The 18465-nt window shown below is 41.4% G+C and overlaps 1 protein-coding gene across 1 annotated transcript in view; it reads right to left on the bottom strand.

Annotated features, from left to right (window-relative positions):
• SLC24A4 (solute carrier family 24 member 4) overlaps positions 1-16951 on the bottom strand; it is a 96365-nt gene extending 79414 nt beyond the window's left edge. Inside the window, exons 1-2 of the mRNA XM_027673690.1 lie at positions 16284-16951; positions 13749-13859 (exon numbers count right to left, since the gene is read on the bottom strand). Coding sequence (XP_027529491.1) covers positions 13749-13859; positions 16284-16440 — 268 coding nt within the window. The 5' untranslated portion in view covers positions 16441-16951. The remainder of the gene's footprint in view (positions 1-13748; positions 13860-16283) is intronic.
• Between the last annotated feature and the right edge of the window lie 1514 nt (positions 16952-18465).

The raw sequence follows: 18465 nt of genomic DNA, 5'->3' as shown, positions 1-18465 counted from the left end.
CAGGCTGAAACACGAATGATCCTTCCAGATGGAGGTATTGGAAAAGTCTCAGTTCAAAACAAGCTCAACAACTTCAGGTCAATTACATGTTCAGTGTTAAAGTTCTGCACAAATGTACTAAATCAGAATATTTGCTCAAGTGAAATCATGAATTAGATCCAACTTGAGTATACTTAAAAATGTGCCCTTCAAACTGAAATGAACACACTGTGTTCACTGTAACAAACTTCCAGTTCTAGACAGCTTTGTCCTGAGGCAGAAATATTCCCCTCCAGGTACTGCCGTGGTGTGCTGGTACCTCAACTGCAAAACTCCATTCTGCAGTTTCTGTTTCCAAAAAGTGGACCAACAAAATGTCAATTAAATGAAAAATCAATCCAAACACCAAAATTAAATAAATACAAACCTCTAAATCTAGCCATATATTTAGACTGAGAAACTGGACTATTTCTGTAATACTGAAATGCAACCATGTTTGTGTGGGTCATTTCCCTCCAGCCTGTCCTCAATGCTATGTGGGAGGTTTACACTAATCAGCTTTTTCCTGAAGTTTAAAACTGTAGCATCACATCAATAACTGTTACACAACATCAAGAAATAGGAACTGTGCTGATTTAAGAAAGCAAACCTGGTCCTATTTTCAAGCATCTCAATTAGCAGATATTTTTTCCCCATAAAGTTATTTAACATCATAAAGTTAAATATTTTAGTTAAGAACTAATAAATAGAGTGATATGTTCTAAAAAGTCAGAGATATTTTACAGTTAGCATAAAAACTTACCAGCAATTAATATCTTACAACAGTATGATTTTTCTCACAACTTTAATTATGTGTTTCTAGCTTCATACACTGGATAGTGGACATTTTCCCAGAAGGGAGAAAAAGCACACTACTTTCCCAAGTTTGTTCCAAAGAAAATCAAATTATCTGAATTATCTTCTCTGAAACATAGACCATCCAGCTCAACAGCCAGTAAAGCCACATTTCTATTCTCATTTTTTGTTATTTTGCAGTGGTAAAGCTGCCTGGCACTCATAGCACCATATGAAGGAACACCCATGGCATTTAAGCCTTTTACATTCTTTGAAAAATCTTTCAGCTAACAGAATTTTTCTCTAAAGAAAAGAGGGGGGGAAAAACCCCAAAAGAGAGAGAGAAAATAACATCAAACACATATCCAGTCAAAGCACACATGTATTCACGTATCAGACTTCAGGAAGAATCAAAACATAGCGTAACTCTTGTTAATCTCATAATTGCAAGAGGCTTTTATCCTTGGCTGTTAAATAATACAATCCAAACTGCCTCTCCAAGATTAAGTGTATAAAGTCACTATGCAACTAAAACACCAAGTCACGGAAGGGTATGCTACATCACTTACATAGAGAAGAGAAAGATTACTATTGTTTCCAAAACACTCAAATGCACTTACTAGCAGAATATAAACACACTCATTGGGAACATAATGACCGTAGCACTTTGAGTTTTTACTCCTGTAAATGCCTAATCTGATTACACTACTTGAAAACAAGCAATCTATTTCTTTTTCCCATATTAAAGATAAATTTTACAGGTAGAAAAGGAGGAAAGGTATCTTTGCAGAGGAAAAAAAGAGACAATCAGAGCAATGAACTGAACAATCTGAGGATAAGAAACAGGTGTCTCACTGACAAGCTAGACTATATTTACACTCACTCTAAATCAGAATTCATACTGTGGCATCTAAGTAGCTGCAAATCTACCACTGGGAAAGCCAAGATCATCTTCATTCTCTATGGAGAACAAGGCTTACTATTATAAAGATGCTTTTCACATTCAGAACCCAATCTAACTGAGTAATATTTGTAGCAGGGATAAAGGGATCAAGGTTCCCCACTAGTGTTCAATTATATTTTTGCTCCTGGGGGGGAGAGGGGGGAATTCCTTCATTCACTTTTCTGGAGTGAAGGAATATAGGGTAAAATCCCAAAGGGTAGTCATTGCTGCAGGCACAGCTAGAATTGAGAATTTCCTGGTTCCCATGACATACTGAAACACTGGATCTCGATCTCTTGCAGTAAAGATTGATGTAGAAGGTTATTATGCTGCCCTGTACATTTCATGTCAAGGCACAGAACTACTGAACGCAAACTTCAGCTACTAGCCTAAAACTGCCATTAAAACAACAGACAAACATCTCTGTTAACTTACAAGAAGAGATGCAATATTTTGTTGTAAAGAACTCTAAACAAGATTAACAGAAAAGTCTCTCCACTTAGTACACTGACTGAACTTAGTTTTCTATACAAAGCAGATGATAATCTGTCTTTTTACAATAATGTTCAAGATGGCAGTTTGCAGTCATGACTGTAGGCACTCCAGAATCAAGGGATATCATCCCCTATAGCCTGATCAGAGTGAGACGTCACAGGTCTGAGCACAGACAGGCACACAATGTTGTCCAACACAGCCATTTTCCACCCTACACTTTGGATACAGGAGGTTCTCATCTCTTCCACAAGTTTTCATTTGTGCTGCCTCTCACAGCTGAAAACCCTTTGGAGGACTGAACTGACACACACACCATAGCTGACCCCCTGTCAGAAAGCATCTGGCCGAGGTGCAATCTCTCTTCCTCAGAGCTGCACTGCAGAGCTTTATTCAGAGTCCAGTCTAGAGTCAGCAACGTGGTAGGACCAAAATATTTGAAATTGGTCACTGGCTGGAAAGAACTTTAGTTGTGAAGATTACGATTTTATTCATAAAAAGCATATAACACACGCATCGCTGTTCCCATCCCATTTGCAATTTCATCCCAGAAGAATAGCAATGCTAGTGGCATTTGTGTAGCATTCAACCAGGCGGGGGCTCGAATAGGGGAAAAAACATCAAATTTTGAAAAAGTGTTCAACAAAACCAAAAGACTCTGCAAACAATTTCATGCATTCCACCATGAATCTGAACAATTTCAAAAGCCACTGAGCTTATAGAAATGTAGTAATTTTTAAGACCCTGAAATGCTTGTATGATATGGGCAACTGTCCTTTTTTCCATGTAACATCTCTCTTACATGTGCAAGTTGGTCTTATACCTACATCTATGGGTACAAACTGGTGAAACACTGAGTAAAAAGAATTTCACAAGTAGCTATATAGCAGAGACTGAATTTTTTAAAGAAAAAGGGTCCAGAGTGCAAAATGGATATCTTGACTGTTTCAAAACCAGCTGTAAATACTACTTCCAACTTAAGCATTTTAAGCTAGTTTCGCTACCTTCAAGACTTCATGAAAAGTAATATTATTTTGACTTTCAAAACCCCGTAAGACATTAGAAAAATAAAACTCTGAGTTGGGTGGGACCTGACTCTGTGCTATACAGAAGATAACATTGAACCAAGTTGACTAATTTCCCATTACCAGTCTGCTGTCTTGCAGAGAAAGCAGCCCAGATCCAACCTTTAATTACCTAAGTAGTACTTACTAAACTTAGTTGCCCTAAATATCCACAGCTTAAAGCAGTTCTGGAGATGATCCCAGATAGTCTTTCCAAGTAAGAACACTCTCAACACATGCTATTGCTAAACAATCCCGTACAACCAGACAACTATAGTAAACACACATGGTATTGAAAAATACAATTGATTAATTGATTAACCTCAAATCTGAAGTACTTGTTCCGCACTTAAAAGTCAGCTGGCAGAGAGCAAGTCAGAGAGAAAGCCTCTCCTCACACCTCCATGAAATAAAAAAAAAAACAACAGATTTTCAAAGACCTTTGAGTCAGGCACAAGCACAGGTTTTGCTCACACACGAGAAAATACTCTTTCCTTTTTCAGCCTGCAAGCAACAAGAGGTCCTCATTTTATCCCTGGTAGCAGCAGAGTGTTCATGTTTTATACAGTCCCTCTCACACAGCACTTCCAAAAAGCATTCCCCAGTTGCAGAACCATCACCATAGCAGAGACCTGCAACTTCCCTAGTCACAATTTTTCAACTCCACTGTCTGTGGATAGCAGTCGGCCCAAAAATGGGTCAGCCAGGCATGCACTCACCCCCTTGTAGGAATAAATGAGAAGATCTTTACTTTCCAAGGTTTCGTCTCCCTCTAAGTGGAGGACATGGAGAAATCGTAAATGCTCTGTAGTATAGCACTGAGCTACCAGTTATAACTAGCTGGGAAGCAGTAACCACTTTATTGTGAAAAGTTGTATTTCTCATTTTAAAAAGCACAATAAAAGAGTCAAGTCATGAGCTGATCAGGAAGGAGAGCTGAGAGGTGATGATGGCAGCAGCAACAGCTCCAGGCTCAATGAACTTAATATGGCTATAATTTATGATTACAGAGGGAAAGAAAACACAGCTTAGCTACTGACCTTCTCTGCACACTTTGGGTAAGTCACTTTGCCTTTTTCAGTCTTCTTTTCCTTCCCCATTCCATTAGGTGCTCTTAGGGACTGCCACTGCATCTCACAACAAGGACAGACAACACTACAGCTCTATAGGACCTTTCACCCTCAACTAGCAAAACATGACTGAAACAGGACTAATTAATATGCTAGTTTTGACTTCTTCCCTGTCTAGCCAATCCTGGCTGGCCAACCTCCTGAGAGCACCCTGATACTCATGGCTGTAAGTCAAGAAAGGAGCGAACGATAATATTACAGACAGTTTCTTTCACGCACTAAGCTGGAAGGGTCTACACAAAAATAACAAAAAATGGCAAATGGATATTGGGAACATCTCGAAGTTTCAGTGCAGGTAAAGGAAGCAGACAAAGGACAGCAGCAACGGGGAAGAGAAAGGCTTGTAAAAGGCTTCAGAAGGCAAGAAAAAGCCTTACAATTTTAGGCAACAGTAGTCAAAGATCCTGTGGAGGGATTTAAAAAAGCGTGATATACTCAGGCAAAGAATGCAAACTTTACAAAGGCATGAAAAGTAAAGGGAGAAAATTCTCACCAAAGAACTAAGCATCTCACCATCCAGCTCTAAATACATAGGGCAGAACCCCAGCTGCTGAAAACTATGTCGAGATTGTAATGACAATGGAGTTAAGGCAGTGTACACCAGCACAGATATGCCCTCAGATGCTCTAAAGAACAACTGCTTCTTTTTAAGAGTCTGTGTTTGCACTAGGAGTTCACAAAACTCAAAGCACAAGCTGATTCACAGTAAATGGGGGAAGGGGGTAATAAATCTGTTTTCCACATTTTGGTCAATTTAAGCTTCTAAACATAAATTTCATCCAGAAATTCTATTCCAGAAATTTAAATGTTTCCCACCACCTGTGAACATTTTACATCTTGCTATTCAAAGGTTCAAATACCTCTGCAATAGATCCAGTCATGTTACCCTCAATCGACCAAACTGAGTGCATCTTATGCAGGGAAAAAATAATTCATCAGGTTTAGGCGATCTCAGAGTATTGTCCAACAAGCAAGTATGTATGGAAATTGAACAGGCAGAGCCTAAATTAGCACCTTCTTGCTCACAGGAAGGCACATTTACCACTGTTGCTCACTATGGGTAGAGAATGTCGCTCTAAATACCATTATTGCAGCACCTGTCCTTAACATTAAACCGTTAAATTAATGCTGCAAAAAAGGAAACAACTGAATTAGCACACATATATGTAACCTGCCGTCCACCTGCAGTGTCTGCTCTGCTGCACCTCAACTTACCAGTAGAGTCCCAGCAGAAATGAATCTGGCTGTTTCTAAGGCTATTACAATTTCTAGTATAATGTCTTCAGTGTTTGTCAACCTCAAAGAATAAAGAAAACCATCACTCTTTATTGCCTGAAAGTCTTGCCTCCCTGCAGAACAGGACTGATGCCAATTTAATTGTCAGCAGGTTCACAGAGTATTTTCAGCCTGTTAGGTGGGTAATCACATCTATTCTGTAAAATGTCATTGGCATTAATGAATGCAGAATTAAAAACCTATAATAAAATTTCGTAACTTCTGAAAAAAATCAACTATCAGGGTTCTTATCAGAAATATTAGCAGAACAAAGTTTAAAATTAATTTACTGTAATTGCACATTGTGCCTAAGTCTATTTTTAAATCAGTCATTTTGACCCTCAAAAAAACCCACTGAGATTCAAAGAGAGAGAGTTGAGGCTCAGTAGGGTCTGGCTTTGATGAAGCTTTCCAAATTGCTTTATATCTACATCCAGTTTTATGTGCCAAACACAAAGCTAAAAAGCAGCCCTTTGGTAACTTGAGCTCTTTTTACAGACTCCCCTTGCTTTTCATTCTAGATTTCTTGCCCAACCAAAACCAAACCTCTCACTAAATTTTGATTTTTCACCTTCTCTTATCACTTTCTCTGCTTACTACTTCCCAGGGCCTACCTCTTTGCCTTGCTATTACCAAGATTCTCTCACCGTTCACTATTCAAATTCAGTCTCCCTTCACTCATATGACCCTTTCATCTATCCTCCAACTCCAGGCTCCCTGACCGGATAATCTTAGTCTTCATACAACACAATTCCAATCCCCAAACTTCTCTATCCCTCCTGCAGCTTCCTGTGAGAATTTTCTATCTCCAGGTGCTTTTCACAACCTGCAATCTCTGCAGTCCAGTTCTGTGCTTGTCCAGTTCTGTCTGAATCCTCCACATTGGTGGTCCAAGTTATGGATTGTTAAGGCACTGAGAGCACAGAGATGAAGAAATAAATGCAGAGTTTTAACATCTGTCAAACAATCCAGTACCTCATAAAGACTGTCCTAGGCCAACCCCAAGAGTATGGATTAATGCTGATTTACAATCCTTTTCAACTTACTTTCTAAAACAGTAAAATCAGGTGTGGTAACAACTGCACACAATACAAGGCAAGACAGCAGTACTTTCTGTCTCAGCTGCATGGAGACATGTTACAAGCAATAAGGTAAAAAACAAGCAGTGAAATCAAAATTGCCATGGATAAGGATGGGTAAATTTAAACACAGCTTTTATACCAACAGCACCATTTTCTGAGTGTAAAATGGAGCAGATATCCACACAAAAAGGTTTATCTGCATAGTCATACCAATGAAGAACACATCTAAATACCCATCCATTATCCCATACCAAGTGTGATTCAGTCAGCAATACCACAGAGATGTGCATGCCCAAGTCTCACTAACTTTGACTCTGAAATCCCCAGTTCAGGATTTCAAATATGTCCTGAGTGAAACATAATTCATTTGATTTCCATACCAAATCACAGGGCAACTCAGGTTGGATGGAACCTGAGGGGGTCATATTAGTCCAAACTTGTGGTCAAATATCATTTTTGCAGGAGCCAAGATCAAGACTGAGGTATCTGGATTTGATTCTTTGCTCTATCACATATTATGACCTCAGGCCAGTAATTTACACAGCTACTGTCTGCCTGAGTTGTCTGCAGTTACAGAAAGACACGTTGCACTATCACTACATTAATATTTGAGAAATGTGGTTTGAAATATAGGCAATCAGACATCTAAATACTAAAGCTGGAGTTTCTAATATGGGAAACTAATACAGTTTCTAACACGGGAAACTTCAGATCTTAGTCTTAGCACTCCAGAGCATTCAACCTGTGTGTTTTGTTCCAGTCAAAGAAAGTAAGGGCCTGTATCCCCAGATGTTAAATTTGGTTCTGAAGTGGCTACATTTTAGAAATTCTCATTTTTGTTTCAGATCTGCTTTTTGGTTTCAGAGCAAAGACTTGGCTTGTAAAGTACTTATCCACAGTGTGCTTTAACTGGACCCAAACCAACTATAAATAAATCTGAGTCATATGAAATAAAGATTATATCAAGTAATATTTTTATTAGGTTTAAGAATATACAGCAATATAAAAAACCCCTCTTAAATATGTTTCATTTGCCTTTATTTACTACATCTCTAAATGGCATTTTAGTCAGACACTAATTTACTGTGCGTTAAACTACTTCCTGCAAACTTGACACTTAGACCTGGGGATATAGATAAATTACCCTGGAGTTCGTTTTCTGTTCTCAGCTCTCCAGGGGATGCTACTGGCAGGTTAAGCCAAAGCACAGAGAGATGTTAGTCTCATTTCTTTCTACTATTTTGGATGTCAGTATTAATACACTGCTAGAAAATGAACAGCTCAGAGAGAAGGGTGTTATTTTTCAAATTCTACCTTCAATCAAAGCACATTTCCTACACTAGTTCACAAAAACATAAACAAAACACTTTTCCCAACTAACTACAACTATATCTACCGGCAAACCCATTTAATACCCACATTCATAAGGCAGGCAAAGAGTGTCAGAACTTCAACCTAAATCTAGGTGTGAGTTCTGATGAGGAGACCTTGAGAGTCTCCTTGGCATTAAATGTTTGTCACTCACTCTCATCTAGTCCACTAAAAGCAGTTTTGAATTGTCACACATCTATCTTCCCCAGAAACAGAAACCATTGAAATCACAATCAATGAAGTTTACCGTTCAACAGGGACAAGAGTGAGTCTGCAGACACTGGTGAGAGGGACAACCCAAAGTGAACCCAAAACAAATAAACCCCACCAGCACATGACAAGTAGCTACAGAAATAAGCTACATGCTAGCTGGTTAACAAGTCTTTCAACCACATAAATAAAATCTGTGCATGCATACCTAGACATTCACAGGACACTGTATCTACGTGTTATGTGAATACCATAGGTATAAAGCAACTAAGAAATTTTTTGTTAAACCTTTCCTCATTTTCATTTCTTTTTAGATCAACACAAGAAAAGGATGCTTAAGGCTGGTAATTTTCCTGGTCTTTGAGGGCATAAGACACTGGAGTAACAAAACATTTTAAATCAACATATATGCATTATCAGTAATTCTATCATACTACAACAGCTGCATATTTTCTATGCATCAAGGCAGACAGCAAGTCTGACTAATAGGCGAGTGGGGAATATTTGCAAATAACATAACACAACACAGTAATTGCCTGTATTACCTCAATGAGAGCATAGTCTTTCTATGCTAGGTATTGTATGAATGCATTGTAAGAGAACTTGCAGGTCGTGCTGAGCCTACTAATTTAGGCTATTCATGAAACAAAGGTTTACAGTGAAATTATTAATACCACCTCCTTAAAAGCAGAGGTCTAAGGCATTTATCCCTGCTACGAAATGGAAGGTTGATCCAGGGAAGATCATGAGCACATTGTTTAAAAGAAATACATATTATCACATTGTTTAAAGAGAATTTACATCAGCACAAAATTACATATTCCACCAGAATTTATTACACTAAGTTTCTGATCTTATATATTAAGGAGTTTACAAGCATTAAGAAAGAAAAAGGATACATCAATCCAGCATGTTGAGAATTATGTATTTAAATAAGCACTGTGTTTGTCAAATAAAACTGATGGAAATCGATGGTTCCTACAGTGTCTTTACTACAAGTGTACAAGAAATAACTTTTTCCATCCCTTCGGAAAGTTACTTTTTGAGACATCACCGATTTTTGTAGAAAAACTAAGAGGCTCTTGTCCTCTCTATAGTACACTAACAAAACTGTCCAAGACTTCTATAGTTTCTCTACAATGCATCACATCTTACATGAGTCCCCAAGGTCATAACTAACAGTGTAAAATATACACAGACTTAATGACTTTTGATCCTGACTCATACACATGCTAATGAGAAACACATTTTATTTCACTGTAGAGGACTGATTCTTCCTCTGTCACTGCACGAACAGAAAACATAGCTACAATGCGCTCTTTAATTCCAAACTAAAAAGACAGCATGGCTCAGGGAGAATTGCTAACCCTGTCTTTCCCCCAATCCATAATTCATCTTCACCCAATGATAACAATGAGAGGAGCGTGCCTGAACAAAATTGCCAGCTATTTAAAATCAGTGTAGCTCATGAACTGTCCATGGTTGACAAACTGCTGGACAGAAAACACCACTGCCTCTTTCAGTTTCAAGGCCACTTACTGACTAGTGTCAGAAGATAATGGAAATGTATTCCCAGATATTTCTAATTCACAGCAAGAAATTTAAGTATTTTCTGTACCATATACAGGAATTAATTGAAAATGTTCACAACAGCGAAGAGTCTGGATCAGTTGAGTAACAGCCTAACATGACCCAGTGGAGTCACATGGTGAGAAATATCATGCCATCCAGTCACCCCACCTTGCAAGTGCTCTGGAAACCCTACTTGGAGTTCTGGAGGACACAGAGTCATGGCAACATTTTGAAACATGAGGCAAGCCACGGGAGCAGAGAGGCTACAAATCAGACTTGCTGGGCAGATGGCACTGCAAGCTAGTGAGCTGACAGCAGATGGAAGTGAGAGCTTCAATAAGGCCAAAAAGTTGGTTGCAAACTAACGAGATATGTTAAGATGCTAGAGACAACTATTCCTCCTTTCTGATTGCTCTGCTTTAAGTGAGGTCAGATCAACTCCTCCTCCCACAGAAATCTACCCAGAGCCATGAAGAACAGGTAGTTTGGTTTCATTCTAAGAGGAATACCCACAGCAGCCATCCAGCCACAGCAGTCACTCAACACCAAATAAGCATAAGATTCATAATTCAGAAATTCCAGGCTCTCATAAAATTCTACCATCCAGAGCCTTCCACACGTAATCTATAAATCCTTCAGCCTCCAGGACAATATGAAGACCTCTATCTTATCATGGCAGAGAAGCTTTCAACAAAGAGCAAGTTTAAAGCTAGGAAGGACCTTAAATGGAAAAATGCCACACAACACACTAACCATGCTGAGGATTTGGTCTCAGTCCAGACTAGAACCAAGGTTGGCTTGGTGCTCACAAATGCTCCTACTCCTTCCTGCAGCTGACCTACAGTTCCTTTGCTGCTGTTATGGGATAGAAACTAGCTAAAATTCTTATGATTGCAGAATAGTTACTATCAGAAAACATGTGTAGTACCTCTTAAGATAGTCACAAATATCAGTCTTCTGATACTAAAAGCAACCTTTCTCCTCTAGGGATATATATACACATACATATATATTTTCTTTGCTTTGTCAGAGCCTCGGGGTTCTTTTTTAAAGCTGCATTGCCAAGACTTCAAAGTTTTTTCTGTTCTGATACAATGGTCCCAGAAAAAATGTTTCCAGAAAAACACAATACAAAATTATCTACTTCAGTAAATGAAACTATCTCAGACAGCATAGGTTAAGTGAGCTTCTAGCAGATAGCAGCTTCCACAAGCTTCTAATGCTTCTTCTAGAAGCTTATGGAGTTTTTATCTCAAGATATATTACAAAGGGTGAGCCTTTGTTATGACTGTCATGAACTGTAGGGATCTCATGGTCTTATAAACTTCTATAGCTGCAATTTGCAATTTCTAACAATTGGGGATTTATTTTTTTTTTTACTTACATGTAAGTAAGAAAGTGGGGTGAAGTGGTAAATAAATTAACTCTGTTGAAAGCCTTTGAGAAAAAGGAAGTAAAACTGCAGACTTGTGTGGGAAGCTAATAAAAAGAGAGCACAGCAATAGCACTGCAAGGACACAAAGGATTAACAGACTCTCAGCAAGAACTTGCACTTTCCACGGTACTATGAAGTTCTTATACCCTAAACACACACAGGAAAACATCTACGTAACATAAGAAAACTGCTATATACCATACAAACTCCCAAGCATTTGTAGAGCCCCTTGTGCTTAAAGCAGACACAAGAGATGGCACAGGTAAGAATAAGTAGATGTCATAAAGGAGCCTACAGAGAACGGTGTATTCATATTCCAACTGAAAATCCACACTCTCTCACCAATTTCCTATGCAATCTTCATCAAGTCTCTTGACCTTTCCTGGGACTTCTCTCTCTGTAGTCATGTGATTACAAGCTACATTCCCATAGAGATGAGCTATGCTACTGGCTCCTTTTTTGATAGGTTTTAGATCATTGTACCTTATTGTCATTACATGTCAAATCTCATTCCCAGGCTACCAGACAAGAATGAAAAAATAATTAAAAAAAAAAAACAAAAACCAAACCAAACCAAAAACAAAAATTAAAAAAAACTAAAAAAAAACCCCACAGAAACACCTAAAAACAAACAAACACAAAAAAACCCAAAACAACAACAAAAAAACCAACACCAACCAATCCACCAAAAAAAAAAAAAAAAATCAAAACAAAACAAACAACCCAGCCCAAATCTACAGAACTTGTTACTGAGCAATAACAGTAATAGGTTCTTATGGACCCATTCCTGCCCAACAAACATCAACTTCAGCTACTTTCAGATGCTTACTTTATTTGCATCTATCTTATATCTAGCCACTCATGCAGCATCTCAATTCCTCCTTCAGCTGCAGAAGATACACAGTGATAAGCTGTACATAACTGCAGAATAACAGGAAGTGATTAAAAATGCTACAGTTGCAATCCTGTCAGATTTGATCTGTAAATCTGTGTTCTAACAGAAGAAACACTTTTTAAAAGAAAGGCTAATATCATCACTGTGACTAGAAATCATTACTTCAATGCAAGTCTTGTGATATTTTTCTTAGAACTTCAGCATCCTGAGGCAGATTTGGGCCTCCCTTGTGTCCAGCTCTTGTGGTTACAGAGAAAAGTGCACCTGAGTGACCCGAGTTTCAGAAAGCAAATCAAAATGACTCAACTATATTTATCTATTCCAATTGCTCTTACACTAATCTTGCAATTTAGAGGAATGGAAGGAGCTGAACTATTTGTTCTAAACATGTGAAGAAGTCATCACTGCTCCCGAAATTCCAATTTACATACAATCGTATGTTTTCCCTTGGCAGTGTTATCATCGTAAAAAAGTTCTCATTCGTGCTAAATGGAAATCCCTATCAGAACTTTCATAGGCATCTTTCTGATGTAGCTTCTACAATTTTGTGGCTCCCGTTGCCTTGGCTCCAGGTGTGCTCAGACATGATTACATACATCACATATATGGAAGAAAACAGAAGAGGAGTAGGAAAGAATACTAAGTGAGGGGCAGGAGTACTGCTCCAAACTCTCCTAGTGCCTGGGGCTGACAGTATCCTAGAACTCATGCTGTCGCTGTTTGCAAGAAGGCACAGACTCAATTGCCATCAAAGAGTTGATCAAAGAGTCATATTAAAAAAAAAAAACTCAACTTCAAATTAACTTGGCTAGCGCCGTTGGCAAAATGTCTCATCTCCCACACACCGTAAACCACAGAGAAGCAAGGAGAGAGAGAAAGGAAATACACATTGGGAAGACAGATGGGAACATGAAAGCATTGTGGACTAACACTGATACTAAAATGCGTCATCTATTCCTGCCCTCAATCAATTCTTATTGCCTGGCCAAGATAGATATCCTGAAGTAAAATGGATTCCAGGGTTTCCATATCACTTACCTCATCTTCCCTATTCACACAATATAAATTCCTACACTGAATACATAGTTTATCATTAAACTAGCTAAGCATGGTTAACTGTATAATGGTAATGAACACAAATTAGTGTGCTCAGATATCATCTCAAACACAGCATGTTTAGCTACCCATAGTTTCAAGAAGAGCACACCTCTCATCACTAGTGCAATACATTCAGCATCAGCTAGACAGAAATTAATAAGCACCAAAAGAAACAAAATTAAAGAAATCAAATTGTCAGCACTAGTCTCATTAAGACCCCCAAAACATTACATAGCACTATAAACCTTATTTCTTCACAGAACAATCCTGGGTTTTTAAGTTTAACACTTTCATGTTTACACATCACTGCAGCTTGGTCATGACGGCACTACCCAATCTCAAAACATCACAAAGTTTTCCCATCTTACCTGGCTCTGTACAGTTCTTCTCTTCATGTGTCCCATTAGGTGATGCCATCAACCTTCTATTCCTCCACAGTTCTGATATGGTACCTCTGTCTGCAACAACTGGTTCTCGTCCTGTATTAAACAGAAAGAGGTTATGCCCATTAAAGCTGATTTTTTGTACGTCATCCTAAGTGGACTGTGTGCACACACTGGTGAGGAGCATGGGCAGACCATCAGAATGTAAGCGCAGCAAAATCGAGGTGTGACTGGAGCACGTGCCAACAGACGTATGCTGGGTGCTCCCACCTACCAAGGGTGTAACCAGCTATGAAGGTGCAGTATCCAAGCTGTTAACATGCTCTGGCCATCGGAACGGCTGTGACTCACAACAGGAAAATACTCTGCAGCAAGCAAATGCTGAAGCCTGTACCTGTGAAAGCCAACACTTAGCAGTTCCTATAGACAAAATCAGCCCAGCAATGCTGACATAAGCAACAATCACACTTCCATTTTGTCATCTGCATTTGCATATACTACATCACTGCTTTCACAAAAAAATAAAAATGCATATGGGCATGTTCCAGTTATATTTTAATTTATTCCGAGTCTAGATGCTGAACTTTCCAGTGTTGGGTATATTTGATAACATCAAACCGTTCATAACTTGTCAAAGAAAATGGAAAGTAACTGCATAGTGAACCCTCATAAGTCTTAAGAAAAACAAACTTCTTTAGAAGTCAATGGAGCTTTTGCCTCAACTCATATTCCAGAAGCATTCTCAATGAAACCTGCTAAATAGAGTACAGGAGCACTTGTGATAATGTAAGGTATGCAATTAAAATAATCAAATAAAGAACAGAACCTCTTAATTAAATCACTTCCACCTCAATCTTACCCTTTCCAAATGAACATATTATAATAACAACAAAAATTCTTCCATGGCTGATCTTAAAGTTTATATTGTCATCATGTAATGGTTGTGTTTTGTTACCGTAACTCTTGCAAAAAAAAAATCTAGCCTGGAACTTAGATTTTCTAGAGTATTTGCTAAAATATTCTGAGCCACAATTATAAGAAACATAGAGAACAGATGGTCAGTGTTTATGGATAATATGTATTGTAAATTAGCCAGCTGAAAAAAAAACCAACTACCTGATGCAGCATACCATAAAAAATTAGGTTATGAGGGATTTAGTTGATAACCCAGGAGATTAAAAACTTTCATTAGTCATGACATTTTTCAAGTAAACCTAAAAAAGTTCTAGAAAAACAACGAGTTCAACAAAAAAAACCCCTCAAACTATGCAAACATATTCATACCCCCATTACTTGTTTTCACAAACCAGTAAGTTTATGAAAATAAATAGCTAGTGCAGGAGAAAAAACCCCATAGGCATGACAAACAGTTCTAAATAAGGAAACCAACAGTATACTCTAAATCCACAATTTAAAAAACAAGTTGAAAGTTTTTAAGACAAGCAATATCCTCATATCGTCTAAGATGCTGAATTCTTTTATGGATGGCTTATTGCCATCCTAGATACAGCTCAAACAAATCAGGCAATAATTTGAGCACAAGAGCATTACAAAGTATAACAAGTTCTAGCAGATTTTTCTTCCCTAAAGCACACACTTGAACTTCAGCTCTAATTTAAGCATATGGCCCATCCTAATTGTGCTGAAATCTGATTTTCTTTTATTAAAAGTAGACGTAAGATCTGGGCTTAGTTGATTTTGTTCTTAAATCCTCAAGAACTGCTGGCAGCCCTATCTAGGGACCTAAGTGCTACCCCAGCAACCTTAGACTTTGTATTTGAGGGATGTGAAGCATATTGCATGAAGAGGGCCTGAAGGTGCACACTTTACAGCCCAACCATGTGGTTAATTACAAATGCATCAGTTTACCAACACAGCACTTGCACAAAGGATGCAAAAGACTCTCTATAATACTCTCTCTACAAAACATGAGATTAGCACTGTTCCTTGCCTAAAATACAGAATTTTCTGTCAAATTCATACTGTAATGGGGGGGCAAGATGTTAGGTGTGTGTGTGAGATTGAGAAAAGCAGCAGTTGTAGCTGATGCAGGTTTACAACCTGAGGACAAAATGAAAGGTGGCCCGAAGTTGCAACGGGGACCACAAGCGGCTGGAGAGAACTCAACTCTGATGCAGCGGCAGGGGGGAACTCTTTCAGGGCCGTTCCAAGTACGCAGCTGCCCCGTGATGCCCCTTCGATCCCTGGCCCGAGAGACACGGTGGACTCGGGGCCGGGGAGCCCTGAACCCCCAGGCGCCAGCGGCGCAGCCACCTCCATCCCCGGGGCATCCGCATCCATCCCACACATCCGCCCGGCGCAGGGGTTTCTCCCGCGGAACCCGCGCTGCTCTCCCGCCCGCCGGGGCATTTCCACTGGGAGACTCAAAACGGGAAGAGCCGCCGTCGCTTGACCCCGCCAAACCCCGGCTGCTCCTGAGGCGGCAGCAGCCCCCGGGCCGCCCCAGCCGCCCGCCCGGCCCTGCCGGGGTCCGCCGGTCCCGCCGCCACCGCCACTCACCCGCTCTGGAGAGCAGGCTGGACATGCACCAGGCGAAGAAGAGGATGGCGCAGATGAAGCCCAGCTGCTGCAGCAGCATCTCCCGCCTCTTGCGAACTTTCCTCAGCATAAGCAGCATGGTCTTCGGGGGAGCGAGCGGCGTCTCCTTCGGCTCCATCGGAGCGAGCGCGGGCGCCGAGGGGGCGGCCAGCGGGGTCGGTGGGAAAAGCGGGGCTCACTCCCGGCAGCTTCCCGCGGGCGGCTCCATAGCGGGCGGGCTGCAGCGCGGAGAGAAGGCGATGCCCAGGGCCTCAGGTCGGCAGCGGCGCGGCGGAGAGGCAGGTGGCGGCGGGCGGGGGCGCGGGGAAGCGGCGGCAGCCCTGGAGCGGAGCGGGGGGAGGCGTCGCGCTCAGGGGCCGGGCTGAGCCCAGCGCCCCACACGCACCATGGCCGGCGGCGGAGGAAGCGGCGCGGCGGCGCCCCAAGCTCCTCGGGCAGCGCCCGCCCCACAGCGCGCCGCGGGCTGCGAGTCAGTACCGAGGGACGACGGACGCATCCATGCTGCTCCCTGCCCGCCCGCTCGGCCAAGTTTGAAGTTTATCCCTGTCCTCCCTCCCTCCCCCGCCGCCAGCCGTGGGCGGCAGGTGGGCGTCACAGCCGCCCGCGGGCTCTCAGCGAGGCGCCGAGTGGCCACTCAGCCCCGGCGGGCGGCCCGGCCCCTTCTCCCCGCCCCTCTCCCGCAACTTTCTGGGTGCTCCTCCGGCACCCATGGCAACGCGCGTGTGCCCTCCCCCACCGCGAGGCGGGGGGGAAGAAATAACGGGCGAAATTAATCCTTTCCCCTGCGCGGCGCAGGAATGACCCGCTCCCGGTGCCGCGGTTGGCGGGGCCATCGGTACGCGGAGGGGAGCGGGCAGCGGCAGTTGCCGCGGAGCCGGGGTGCGGACCGGGATCCGGGGCAGGGCTGGGGTCGCCTGGGGCGGGAGAGCGGCCGCTGGAGCGGGTCGGAGGGCAGCGGGCTGGAGGGGGAGTGCCGAGGTGCCGCGGTGAGGGGGGCGTCGGGCACTGATGGCTCAGGGTTCTTCCAGCTGTCTCCAGGAGATGCGTTTCAAGATGGATTTCCATGGGGAGAATGATGCTTCTGCAAGCAGTTTGCACTGCAACGAACATGTGGTGTTCAGGACGACAAATTAATGACCCATTTTGTGCAACGGTGGTTAGTTCCAGACTGTGCCACAGCGGATTTTGCTTCTTTTTTTAACTAAAATTTGGTGTTTACATTAATTAAGTGGTTACTGTTAGCCAACAAGAGCAGCTCTGGGAACTTCCTCCTACAGCACAGGCATCAGTTCATGTATTCCTCCCAGAAATGCTGTGCATGTGAGGAAGCGCATGTAGGCAAAACAGGATTAACTCATCTGATCTTCTTTTCCATACAGCATTTGGTTTACAACAGGAGGCCTTTCAGGTGATTCCCGCTGGATCTTTGTCCATGTGCTTGGGAACATACAATGCTTCATATCTGGCATTGTTTCTAATGGTGTCATAATTACAATACAAATATCCTGCCTACGAAAACAAATCATCGCAAATAAAATATCACCGATCCTCTGCTTTCCCATCATTGTTCTAATGTGTTTTTCAATTTTGCTTGTGGATTCTATCTGCTGTAGTGAGATTCAACAGCACAGTGCTCAGGATGCCGTGGTACACACTGCATGTGAAATTGCTCTTAGATTCATGCTGAAGACTGCCAATTGTCTCAAGTGCAAAAGGCATTACTCAAGCTGGGGAACTAAAGAGAAGCAGTTGTGTTAACCTTGTTGCTGGCATGCACATAGCTACAGAAACTTGTGTGTCTTAACTGTTCAGGCTCCAGCAGCACCTAGGCTCTGATGGGCTTTTGACCTTCTGATTTACATTAAAGCAGGAAAACAACTGCATGCTAGAAGAATGGCGCTGAGACATGCTCCAGTCTCCTCTCTTCCATTCCTCTTATAGCTGCTGAGATTGGAAAAATAACACTGAAAGCTCTTGCCTACTACAAAGAAGGTAATAGAGAAGATTACAAGCTGGATTATGTCCCTTTATTTCTCTCCATGACCATATAAGAAATCTCACAATTGAACCCAGAATCTCACTGTTCTGAACCCAGGATGGCGAAAGCCATCCCTGACCAAAAAAACTTGCAGGCTGGTTAGAC

Source organism: Neopelma chrysocephalum, unplaced genomic scaffold (assembly GCF_003984885.1).
Source record: "Neopelma chrysocephalum unplaced genomic scaffold, ASM398488v2 Primary Assembly neopelma1_24, whole genome shotgun sequence".
Classification (NCBI taxonomy): Eukaryota; Metazoa; Chordata; class Aves; order Passeriformes; family Pipridae; genus Neopelma; species Neopelma chrysocephalum.
The sequence above is the reverse complement of the archived record's forward strand: the minus strand, read 5'-3'. Positions and strand labels throughout refer to the sequence as shown.